This window comes from Protomyctophum parallelum (genome assembly GCF_964188405.1).
Source record: "Protomyctophum parallelum genome assembly, chromosome: 18".
Taxonomy (NCBI): domain Eukaryota; kingdom Metazoa; phylum Chordata; class Actinopteri; order Myctophiformes; family Myctophidae; genus Protomyctophum; species Protomyctophum parallelum.
This window is the reverse complement of record NC_139716.1, coordinates 20,610,341-20,623,562: the sequence shown is the minus strand read 5'-3', so window position 1 is coordinate 20,623,562 and position 13,222 is coordinate 20,610,341. Positions and strand designations below refer to the sequence as shown.

At 47.9% G+C, this 13,222-nt stretch overlaps 1 protein-coding gene across 1 annotated transcript in view; it reads right to left on the bottom strand.

The window, feature by feature from the left end:
• Positions 1 to 8,138, bottom strand: part of cyp26b1 (cytochrome P450, family 26, subfamily b, polypeptide 1) — a 50,067-nt gene extending 41,929 nt beyond the window's left edge. Inside the window, 1 exon segment of the mRNA XM_083789100.1 lies at positions 6,549 to 8,138. Coding sequence (XP_083645226.1) covers positions 6,549 to 6,752 — 204 coding nt within the window. The 5' untranslated portion in view covers positions 6,753 to 8,138.
• Between the last annotated feature and the right edge of the window lie 5,084 nt (positions 8,139 to 13,222).

Genomic DNA, 13,222 nt, shown 5'->3' with positions numbered 1-13,222 from the left:
GCACACGCACACGCACACGCACACACACACACACACACACACACACACACACACACACACACACACACACACACACACGCTGCACAAATCCAATACCGGAATTGGCATTGTCTTTGCATTCTTCTTCATGCATTCTGCAACATCCAAACTCATAGACATTTTGGGGACTTTTGAAGATCATTGGTTTTAACTGTGAGCATTTAGCTTACATTTAGACACCAGCTATACAACTCAAATCAAATCAAATCAAATGTGTTGTGATCAGATCTATATACGAAGCCACAGTGCAACAACGGACACGGATGAGACTGATGAGATTCATGGCTTTGCTTGGATGGAATTGTGGACAAAAGATTTGCGTCCACAATTCCATGCATGCTGTATTGATGTTGGTCCCTTATAGGAGAGGTGACATGCATGCTGTATTGATGTTGGTCCCATATAGGAGAGGTGACATGCATGCTGTATTGATGTTGGTCCCTTATAGGAGAGGTGACATGCATGCTGTATTGATGTTGGTCCCTTATAGGAGAGGTGACATGCATGCTGTATTGATGTTGGTCCCATAGAGGAGAGGTGTATTGATGTTGGTCCCATAGAGGAGAGGTGTATTGATGTTGGTCCCTTATAGGAGAGGTTACATGCATGCTGTATTGATGTTGGTCCCTTATAGGAGAGGTGACATGCATGCTGTATTGATGTTGGTCCCTTATAGGAGAGGTGACATGCATGCTGTATTGATGTTGGTCCCTTATAGGAGAGGTGACATGCATGCTGTATTGATGTTGGTCCCTTATAGGAGAGGTGACATGCATGCTGTATTGATGTTGGTCCCTTATAGGAGAGGTGACATGCATGCTGTATTGATGTTGGTCCCTTATAGGAGAGGTGACATGCATGCTGTATTGATGTTGGTCCCATAGAGGAGAGGTGTATTGATGTTGGTCCCATAGAGGAGAGGTGTATTGATGTTGGTCCCTTATAGGAGAGGTTACATGCATGCTGTATTGATGTTGGTCCCATAGAGGAGAGGTGTATTGATGTTGGTCCCTTATATGAGAGGTGACATGCATGCTGTATTGATGTTGGTCCCTTATAGGAGAGGTTACATGCATGCTGTATTGATGTTGGTCCCTTATAGGAGAGGTGACATGCATGCTGTATTGATGTTGGTCCCTTATAGGAGAGGTGACATGCATGCTGTATTGATGTTGGTCCCATAGAGGAGAGGTGTATTGATGTTGGTCCCATATAGGAGAGGTTACATGCATGCTGTATTGATGTTGGTCCCATATAGGAGAGGTTACATGCATGCTGTATTGATGTTGGTCCCATAGAGGAGAGGTGTATTGATGTTGGTCCCTTATAGGAGAGGTGACATGCATGCTGTATTGATGTTGGTCCCTTATAGGAGAGGTTACATGCTGTATTGATGTTGGTCCCTTATAGGAGAGGTGACATGCATGCTGTATTGATGTTGGTCCCTTATAGGAGAGGTGACATGCATGCTGTATTGATGTTGGTCCCTTATAGGAGAGGTGACATGCATGCTGTATTGATGTTGGTCCCTTATAGGAGAGGTGACATACATGCTGTATTGATGTTGGTCCCTTATAGGAGAGGTGACATGCATGCTGTATTGATGTTGGTCCCTTATAGGAGAGGTTACATGCATGCTGTATTGATGTTGGTCCCTTATAGGAGAGGTGACATGCATGCTGTATTGATGTTGGTCCCATATAGGAGAGGTGTATTGATGTTGGTCCCATATAGGAGAGGTGACATGCATGCTGTATTGATGTTGGTCCCTTATAGGAGAGGTGACATGCATGCTGTATTGATGTTGGTCCCTTATAGGAGAGGTGACATGCATGCTGTATTGATGTTGGTCCCATATAGGAGAGGTGACATGCATGCTGTATTGATGTTGGTCCCTTATAGGAGAGGTGACATGCATGCTGTATTGATGTTGGTCCCATATAGGAGAGGTGACATGCATGCTGTATTGATGTTGGTCCCTTATAGGAGAGGTGACATGCATGCTGTATTGATGTTGGTCCCTTATAGGAGAGGTGACATGCATGCTGTATTGATGTTGGTCCCATATAGGAGAGGTGACATACATGCTGTATTGATGTTGGTCCCATATAGGAGAGGTGACATGCATGCTGTATTGATGTTGGTCCCATATAGGAGAGGTGACATACATGCTGTATTGATGTTGGTCCCATATAGGAGAGGTGACATGCATGCTGTATTGATGTTGGTCCCATATAGGAGAGGTGACATGCATGCTGTATTGATGTTGGTCCCATATAGGAGAGGTGACATGCATGCTGTATTGATGTTGGTCCCTTATAGGAGAGGTGACATGCATGCTGTATTGATGTTGGTCCCATATAGGAGAGGTGACATACATGCTGTATTGATGTTGGTCCCATATAGGAGAGGTGACATGCATGCTGTATTGATGTTGGTCCCTTATAGGAGAGGTGACATACATGCTGTATTGATGTTGGTCCCTTATAGGAGAGGTGACATGCATGCTGTATTGATGTTGGTCCCATATAGGAGAGGTTACATGCATGCTGTATTGATGTTGGTCCCTTATAGGAGAGGTGACATGCATGCTGTATTGATGTTGGTCCCATATAGGAGAGGTGACATGCATGCTGTATTGATGTTGGTCCCATATAGGAGAGGTGACATGCATGCTGTATTGATGTTGGTCCCTTATAGGAGAGGTGACATGCATGCTGTATTGATGTTGGTCCCTTATAGGAGAGGTGACATGCATGCTGTATTGATGTTGGTCCCATATAGGAGAGGTGACAGGCAAAGGTCGCAAGGTCGCAGTTAACTTTGGAATGGTGTGTCTGTCGGGCACCATATCCGCCCATGGGTCTGGTGACGTCATGTGACATCATCAGGGATGGAGATGTGGAGACCCTGATGTCATATAGTAAATGTGACCATGCTGTCGCAGTTAAGCCCATATATGGAGATCCCTGCAGGTGTCGTCAATATTGTCCAGCAATCTGCACCTCAAACCTCAAACCCTTAGATCTCCATATATGGATACATGTCAGAACCTGTTCTGACATTCCATATGTTGATCCTTCCCCCATCCATCCTTCCTCTTCGATTCAAATTTCAAATTTCAAACTCCAGACGGGTCCGCCCCAAAGTTATTAGTGCAGCCTCGCCTGGCAGCCGGCCAAAACTAGACCTATATACAGGCCCGAAAATGAAGGCTCGGCCCTACCTGGGCCCTCATCAAACCCTGTACACTCAAGACATGCTCCTTATATGGCCTGCAGTACAGAATTCATTCACGCGTGCATGCGACCTCGTATCGGAGACCTCAAGAATTGTGTGGCATGTAATCAAGAACATTATAGTGAGGAGCAATCATATGAAGGTATCGGTTGAAAAGTGATAAAGTGGTCCTTTAAGTCAAGAGTTAAAGATCTATAATGGTTGGCGTTACCGGAGATAGAGATCTATAAGGGTCAATTTGGTTAGATAGAGATCTATAAGGGTCAATTTGGTTTCATTTTACGCTCCGGGAGTTCAAGATTTGGTTACCAACCCTCCGTCGTTTAGCTGGGGACCACCTGGAAGCGCCTGGAGGACCACTGGTAACGGATACAAAGGGTTTACATTGCTAAGCCATGCATGGGTTATCTGCATGAGTGATATATTACACTAACTATAGTATATCTGTTCTTTGAGGTAATTGTTTACCAAAACTTGACCTTTTGGACACCCAAAAGTTCATAAATTAATAAAGTTACTGCACTTTGTATTTGTGTATAGGGCATATATATAGGCTTATACACTTGGCGTGGTATTTCACCAGTCAATCTAACCACGCCTGTCTGTCTGTCTGTCTGTCACGCACTAGCTCACACACACACACACACACACACACACACACACACACACACACACACACACACACACACACACACACACACACACACACACACACACACACACACACACACACACACACACACACACACACACACACACAAAAGGTTCCAATTCAAATGAACATCATTAAAATGTATCTCTGTCTTCCCTATATATCTTTCTATATCTGCCTCCCTTCTCGGAGTTCTCGCCCTCTCTTCCACAGCACAGACATGAAGAAGAAGAAGAAATGCGTTCTGGTAAATCAAGTTTACCAAGGGTAACTGGACTAAGCATCAGATACTTGTTTACAGCCAGGCCCACATGGAGCATTTCATGGTAGTGGTTCAATGCCTTGTCCAAGGGCACTTCAACGGTGGTAATTTTAACGTGTCGGACCGCTGATTCGAACTGGCGACCTTCCGATATCTAGCCCGCTCCGCAATCCACTCGGCCACCGCTGCCACATGCACAGTTGCACACTAAGCCCCAACTGATCTCACGTACGCACACACACACACATGCACGCGCACACACACACACACACACACACGCACACACAGGCAGCCCTCTGCTGCTGTGCTGTCTGAGTGACATCCCCCCCCCCCCCCCCCCCCCCCCAATCCATATACTTGGCACGGGCTGTCTTTCCGCGCATTCCGGGAACGCGTCTCGCGCGCGGTGTCAGATGTGAGCGGCGGCTGCACGCGGGGTGGGGGGGTGGGGGGCGGAGGATCACACAGAGTTCAAGCCCCGCGCGTCAGTCGGGCAACGTGCGTTATACGTGCTCTTCGCTATAGTCGAACACCCCCCCACCCCGTCTCTCTCTCTTTCACCGGTTTTTCCCCCCTGCTTCCTTCCCACTCTCTTTATTTTCCTTACCCCCCCCCCCCCCCCCCCCCCCCCCCCACACACACACACACACACACACCTCCTGGGAGCCATCAGCTTGCGCTGCTTAGTGGCCGCTGGCTCGCGCGGGGTCGTCGTGAGAGTCTGTCGCTTTCTTCCGCGGGAAAAGCGTAAAGGGCCAATCCCCCCCCCCCCACACACACACACATCCCCCCCCCCCCCCCCCCCCACACACCCCCCCCCCCACACACACACACACACACACACACACACACACACACTTTTTCGACTTTCCCTTCTAATATCTGGGTCAGGAGAGGAGAGGAGAGGATGGATGGAAAGGGGACCCATAGGCTTTAACACACATATATCTCACATCATGGGCCAATCAATCTGAATAATTGACCTGTAGCCTAATTTTAAAAGAAATGGAAAAGAGAGAGAGAGAGAGAGAGAGAGAGAGAGAGAGGCAAAGAAAAAGGAGGAGAGGAGGGTGAGAAAGAAAGAAGGGATATAAAACTAAAGAGAAAGTCTGAGGAGGAGGCACACTTTACCCTCACCTTACCTTAACCCTCTACCCCTTCCCTTTACCCTCACCTTAACCCTCTACCCCTTCCCTTTACCCTCACCTTAACCCTCTACCCCTTCCCTTTACCCTCACCTTAACCCTCTACCCCTTCCCTTTACCCTCACCTTAACCCTCTACCCCTTCCCCGAACTTCACTCTCTCCCTCAACCCTTCACCTCAGCCCCTTGGCCCCAGAGACCAGAACCCTAGCCCTCCACAAATTACTACAATAACAAACACCGCTGCCTACCATATACCTCCGCCCACTGTTTTTCTTTTTCACTTTCAATAGCACTGCATATAGTCAAAACCTTTATAGAGGGGGGGGGGGGGGGGTAACTTTAACATTTGATATCCTATACAGCTTTTTCAGGGAGAATTCTATTGTATTATAAAAGGGGGGAGAGAGAGAGAGAGAGAGAGAGAGAGAGAGAGAGAGAGAGGTTACTGCCGTATTAATGACCGACGCTCTGATCTGAGTTAAACCACATCCGAACCCGCCGCGTCTTGAAGCAGGGTGGTCAGTCATTTTGACCCCGTGCTCACGCACCTCCCCGTGGGTACTGGCCCGGACATTTCTATATTCATTATGACGTCCGCGGCTCGACAGCCATAACACATAATATAAAATATGTCCATAATTAACAAATCAAAATGAGGAGGCTATATGTGCGCACGAAATAATGACAAATAAGTTATAGCCTATACAAGTATAGCGTCACACAAACACGTGGGGCGACGAAGATGTAAAGAGACTATGTGCGCGAGACTATATAGTGCAGTTAAAGGTATGCGAGTTAAGCCACATATATAGGCAAAAATCACTAAACAAATTTCTATAGCCCATGCTAATTTTATGCTTTTGTATCTCGGAGAGAAATGGAAACAAATAATGGAGCCATATATACATGCGTGCGGGGTTATTTTTTTGTTTGGTTCCATTTGAACACAATTGATACATGCGTCAGACTGAGAGGAGCGCATGATTCAGAGCGCACATTCAGAAGTATAGGCTACAGTAGAAGAAAATAAAAGGCAACATATTTTTAAAGAAGAAAGAATATAATGCAATTATACATCAATTTAGGAATATGGGTCTATTGCAGCATGCAGCCCGTGACAGACATCCCTAAAAAAAAGCCCCACTTGTGTGGACCCAGACAGCGGGTCGCGGCGCGACGTCTCCCCGCCCCGAGGAACAGGCGCTTACCTGGAAGAGCCAATGGCAGGTCTCGCCGATGATGGGGAAGCCCATGGATCCCTTGGGCATGGGCAGCTTGCAGTTCTTATCCCGCGTGGCGGTCCAGCGGAGCTGCCACAGCTGCTGCGACACGGCCAGCAGCAGAGCCATGGAGACCAGGCAGGCGGCCAGCGTGGCCAGAGCCGAGATCAGGTCGAAACTTTCGAACAGCATGGTTGGGTGTTGCGGGGGGAGAGAGTCGCGATCCGCTCTCCTCTCCTCTCCGGAGCTCGCTCTGTCTGGAGGGGGGGGGTTCGGAAAAAAACAAAACAACCCCGGTTTAAAAGGTGAATACCGGCGTGTCAGATGCGGGGGTGATTCGACCCCTGTAGGATGATGGTGATGATGATCCAATTGGTTGGATTAATTTGTGATTTCTTTTCGTTTTGGCGTATGTGTGCGCTCTTTTACGCACAACCGAAATCTGCCAAAAATAAAGTGCCACGGTAGTTGGTGGTGACAAGAGGTGGTTGTGTTTTCAGGGGTTTTTGCTCAATGAATGGGCTTCCTTTTTTCCCTTTTTTTTTCTTTTACACTGAGATTTTTTCAGTTGGAAGTTTAAGCTTGGAAATAGTGGCGTTTTTGTGCGTCTATATTTAAAAAAATAAAAGGAAAAGTGCAAATTGCAGATGCATATATATTAGACTATATATATACGGGCAGATAGTTTTTTCAGGTGAGATGCGTGACTTTGTAGATCAGCTTTCAAAGTTCAATCCAATAATGATGAAAAAAAAAATAAACTGTCACATCAATCTTTCGTGATCCCCAGACCCGACGCCGATTCAGCAATTCAGTGATTTAAGCGCCGGCGACGAGAAGCAGAGACCCGGGTCTGCGCTGACGTTTGAAATGTCATCTTGAGACTTGATGTTCATTTAAAAAAATATCAATGGCTCAAAAAAAAAAACCAACAACAACAAACGAGAGAGAGAAGCAAACCACCACATAGGGGGGGGGGGGGGGGGGAGAAAAAAAGTGAAGTTGACACGTATATGTCAAAGAGAGAGAGAGCAACAAAAAAAAAAAAACGGGACCCGTGGAACACGTGGAAAAAATGAGCCTTCTTGAGCGCTTGGAAAGAATTCTCTTGAAATAAAGAACAAGAGATTTACTTTTTTTAAACTTCTCAAGGAGAGATGGAAATACTTGCTGCTGCTGCTGCTGCTGGGAGGGATTGAGGAGGGATGGAGGGAGTGCTGATGTCTGTGGGGGAGAAAAGACAGGAAAATAGCCTAATACACCTCATCAACCTATATAGTCCAGGCTTCTTGTTTCTTTAGACCCCCATGCACCAAACAAAACGAAATGAAAAAAGCTGATGAAGTCGCTGCTCAGGAGAGATGCTGGTTGAAAAAAAAAGTTTAAAATCCTTCAGGTCTGTCTGTGGGGAAGCCCTCTCTCTCTCTCTCTCTCTCTGTGCCGGTCCAGGAGATGCTTGCAGAGGTCAGCTACCGTTCTCTTCTCTTCTCTCCCTCTCTCTCTCTCTCTCTCTCTCTCTCTCTCTCTCTGACTGAGACTGAGACTATAGACCTCTCTCTCTATTACTTTTTTCACACACTCCAGTTCGTTGCCCCTTCTCTCTCTCTCTCCCCCTCTCTCTCCCTCCCTCTCCCCCTCTCTCTCTCCCTCCCCTCTCCCCCCCCTCTCTCTCTCCCTCCCTCTCCCCCTCTCTCTCTCTCTCTCTCTCTCTCTCTCTCTCTCTCCCTCTCTCTCTCTCTCCTCACACACACTCTGCTTTCGCTATAGCATACCTATATGCATGCTACTCTCAGCGAGTATGTAACTACGCGCGCGCGTGCGTGCGTGTGTGTGGCTGTGTGCGCGCGCACGACTACTCCAAGAGAGAGAGAGAGGTGTGTGTGTGTGTGTGTGTGTGTGTGTGTGTGTGTGTGTCACTGTGTGTGTGCGTGCGCTGTGCAGTGCAGTGCAGTGTGCGCGCGCGTGTACGTTGTATGTGTGTGTGCGAGTGACAGGCAGGCCAGAGACTCCAAATGAGTGTTTATATAGTGCGGAGGCAACTGGAAGGAGAGAGGAGGCGCCCCCCCCCACCCCCCCACCCCCCAATCCAACCCCCCCTCCTCTCTCTCTCTCTCTCTCTCCATCCCTCCTCCAACCCACCTCCTGGAGGGGGCTGGAGGGAGTCCCCTCAATCTCTCTCTCTCTCTCTCTCTGTCTCTGCCTTAAAAAGAGGCAGGGCTGTAAAAAGTGAGCGGCAAGCGGTGAGGAGAGGAGAGGAGGCTTGGAGCGTGCGGGAGTTGGCTGCGCGCCAAGAATCCCGGGGGGGGGGGGGGGGAGAGAGAGAGAGAGAGAGAGAGAGAGAGAGTAAGAGTAGTAAAACGGGAGTTATATAGGTTTATTTTATGACTTGTGTCTGTCTGTCGGGTAATGTCCACACTTACAGCGGAAATTTTTGTCGGCAGCCGACACTTTCGGTTGCCGAGAGCCGACACTTTGACTTCTTCCGGGGCTTTGGGCGGTCCCCTACACGGAAGCCTATTTATGGCCTGTAGTCCTCTATTTCGAAGTGGGCGTGAGAGTGAAAAGTGGAGTGGACAAGCAGTTGACACAGACAAAGGCGCATTCAAGTGTAGGCTATATAGGTGCTGCTTTGCTATGCGGCCATTGAGATGACAGTCCAGTCGACTGGTTAACAAACGTGCCTTTGGAACGGGCAACCCGGGTTCGCCTCCCGGCTGAGGCTATATTAGTTTTGTTTTCTGTCGACGACGGCCAGTTTACATCTGACGCGGAGGTCGGCCAGCTTACATCTGACGCGGAGGTCTCAGATGTAAGCTGCCGCCTGCCGACAAGCATAAAAATGAAGTGTGTCACCCGGCGGTGAGAAGGAGAAGGAGATTTTTTATTGATTGATTTAAATATTTATTAACAGTTTGCAGAATTACAATACATTTCAAGCACAAACTCAATACAAAGACTGTTAACTGTGAGTGGACAACCCAATTAAGCATTACACTTGTTTACAACAGGGTCCACATTGTTCAATTCATCAAAACACTTAGAGACGTACAAATAGACACTTCTATATAGTTAAAAAACAGAACAGGAATTAATCATAAAACAGTGTTCCCTGACCGGGAATCGTACCCGGGCCGCGGCGGTGAAAGCGCCAATCCTTAACACTAGACTACCATGGAGAAGGTTGTGGAGGCTGAAGAGAACGCGCTCTTTTATAAGAGAACGGCTATTTTATAAAGTATAAGTTATTTCAATGTTATCAAGGATCAGGGTTACAGTAAATGACAATGTAATTCAGCCAGGGGTGCCATGGATGAAAAGATTACAGGGGTGATCTGAAGCAAACATGAGAACCAATGCTTTACTTTATTTCTTCAGACGATTTGGACGGACAATGTTACTTTGAGGTGCCCAGATATCTCCCTGTATCCCTCGACATTCACAAGTTCCTCCCAGGAGCGTTTGGGTCTGTGAAAGAAGAAAACTCCAATTGAAACTCCGCCCGTAGATGGCCTGCAGGCTGCATCTGTTCCATTGGCTAGTGCATATCACTGCCGGGTGACACACTGCTTGTCGGCAGCTTACATCTGCCGCAGAGGAGAGCGGCAGCTGTAGGCTGGCCGCCGCGGCAGTCGTCTGCGGAAGTGGAGCATTTTCTCCATCCACCAGCAGTCTAAAAATCCGGTTTTCGGCTCTCGGCAACCGAAAGTGTCGGCTGCCGACAAAAATTTCCGCTGTAGTGTGGACATACCCTCTGTCTGTGTGTGTGTGTGTGTGTGTGTGTGTGTGTGTGTGTGTGTGTGTGTGTGTGTGTGTGTGTGTGTGTGTGTCTGTGTGTGTGACTGTGTGTGTGTGTGTGTGTGTGTGTGTGTGTGTTTCGGGACGACGGACGGACGCGCTACTGGAAATGTCACCTGCAGAGCCGCGCCGCCGCTGCGCGCAGAGGACATGAGACCGGAAGCCGGCGGTGTTTAAATCTATCAACGGGTCCTATAATAATATAAATAATATCAAGTTAAGTGTCCAAAATTGTCGTACGCTGTACTGTAGCCATATATATGACCGCCTGGGTGTTAATTTACGCATGGAACTCAGACTCGGAGAGTGTAGCTAAACACACTGCCTCGGAGACGGAGTTCACACACTCTGATTGCGTCTCGGTTGAGAGTGAGCCATGCAGGCGATGCTGCGCACCCCCCAGAGTGAGTGTGTGTGCGTGCGTGCGTGCACGGCCGCAGCCGCGTGGTCCGCGCGTGCGCCCTCGTGCGCGCGCGTGTTAATGATGTCGCGCGCGCTCGTGTGTGTATGTGGTCGTGTGTGTGTGTGGATTTGGAAGAGTAGCAAAGGAGTCTAGGAGGAGAGGAGACTTGTGACTTATAGGCCTATATTATACTCCGGTCTGGTCTGCTTTCTCTGCCTGTCTGCAGCGCTTCTGTCTCCAAACAAACTGTCTATAGTTGAAATGATCCGCTGATTGATTCATCATGCTCTGATCCGATCGATTGATTGATTTGTGCTCAACAGATCATTAGATAGAAATATACCCTTAATTCAGAATGGAAGCCATGCGACATGAAAGATGAATGGCGACACCCCACGACATGTGTTGCTGATACACTCCTCTTGTGTTACTGAAGTCATTAAAGCGGGCCACGTTTGCAATTGTTAACAGCTGAAATAAATAACATTATTCGATATTAACCTGCCGCATTAAGTGAAGGCCACTAGTTATAGCCCATGCATGGGATAGGGGATATACATTAAAAAAATATTAATAATAATCTTCTCCCTGTGCCCCCTTAGTGGTTGTGGCCCTATATAAGCCAGGGTTCCCAAAGTGGGGTCCGGGGACCCCCAGGGGTCCTTGAGGAGTTCCAGGGGGGTCCCCAGCTAAATGATAGTTTGGAACCAACCCTTATGGATCTGTAACTCTGAGAGTGTACAAATGGAACCAAATGGACCCATTTGTACACTCTCAGAGTTACATGAAACATTTATCTTACAATATAAATTGGGGGTCCCAGAGATAGAAATGTCATTAAATGGGGGTCCGTAGACTATATTAATGCGGGGTCCTTGAAATTAAACGGGTTGAGAATCACTGCAAGAGCCATAAACATCTTCTCTTATGGGGGTCCCTGGCATATCTTTTTTCAAATGGGGGTCCTCGTGCTAATTCGTGTCAATGTGGGGGTCCTTGACATGAAAAGGTTTGGGAACCACTGCCCTAAAGCGACCGCTTATGTTGCTTATCCTGGTCCTATGGGGCATGGTAGAGATGAATTATATGATTCACAGACATATACGTACACATTCCAATGAGAGACTCCCATTCCGTCCTCCTTCTGTATTATAGTCAGCCGGCAGTGGTGACACACACGCCACACACACACACACACACACACACACACACACTCGCACACAGAGCAGGTCAGATAGACAGCCAGTGGTCAGAGAGACTCGACTGTTTGTTCTACGGCAGGGCCAACATTGCTTTGAAAGCACTTTAATTTCCCTCTAATATCCTCTCCTCTCTTTTCTTCCTCTCCTTATAACCTCTCCCTCTCTCTCTCCTTTCTTATGTCTTCATCTATAACTTTCCTCCCCCCGTTCTTCTCCTCTCTTCTCTCTCTCTCTGTCTGCTGCGAGTTGTGCTTCATCCCCCTCTCTCTCTGGTCTCCTCCTCCTCCTCCTCCTCCGCATGGCGTTCATTCCTCTGTCATGTCCTTGACCCCTATTATAGCTGCCTCTCTCCTCAACTCCCGCCGCCGGTATCTCCTGCTTTCCTTTTTTTCTCTCTCTCTCTCCCCCCCCCCCATGTCGTCGTCGTCCCGTTCACCTGTCTGTCTGTCTGTCTGTCTGTCTGTCTGTCTGTCTGTCTGTCTCTCTCTCTCTCCATCCCCTCCGCTATTCTCTCCATTCTCCGCGGGCCAAAGTCAACGTGTCCTGTGGTTGCACTGTGCAGGGGGAGAGAGAGAGAGAGAGAGAGAGAGAGAAAGAGAGATAGGGAGAGATATTTCTGTTGCTACACTACATTTTCCTAAAGAATACCAGGCGGTCCTCTCTCTCTCTGTGTGTGTGTGTGTGTGTGTGTGTGTGTGTGTGTGTGTGTGTGTGTGTGTGTGTGCGCTTGTCTCGCACTCCCCCCCCCCCCCCTCTCTCTCTCTCTGCTTCTCCTCTCCTCTGTATCCATCTCTTATAGCCTCGCTGTCTGTCCTGCTGTCTGAGTGGCTCAATGCTGCCGCCTAGCGGAGAGGGAAGACATTGGCACCCTGCCAGAGTGCGCGTGTGTGTGTGAGAGAGAGAGAGAGAGAGAGAGAGAGAGAGAGAGGAGATGAGAGAGAGAGAGAGAGAGAGAGAGAGAGAGAGAGAGAGAGAGAGAGAGAGAGATTATTAGGCCCACTAAAACTCTCCATCAGACCGATATGGGGTGAATGGCCCTTCTCATATTAAGGCCCATTATTCATTTGGCATTTGAGATTCAGCCTCAGAGGCTAAAACGTAAGAATATTGAATATGTCGTTATTGGATACGACATATTTTGATGCGGTATACCATATAGGATACCTTCCTAATCAAAATAACAATTCTACATTATCTATTGTGTATGTAGACTTCTTATTGATTAGGTAATGCAGATGTTTAAAACCCATTTTGACCTGAGA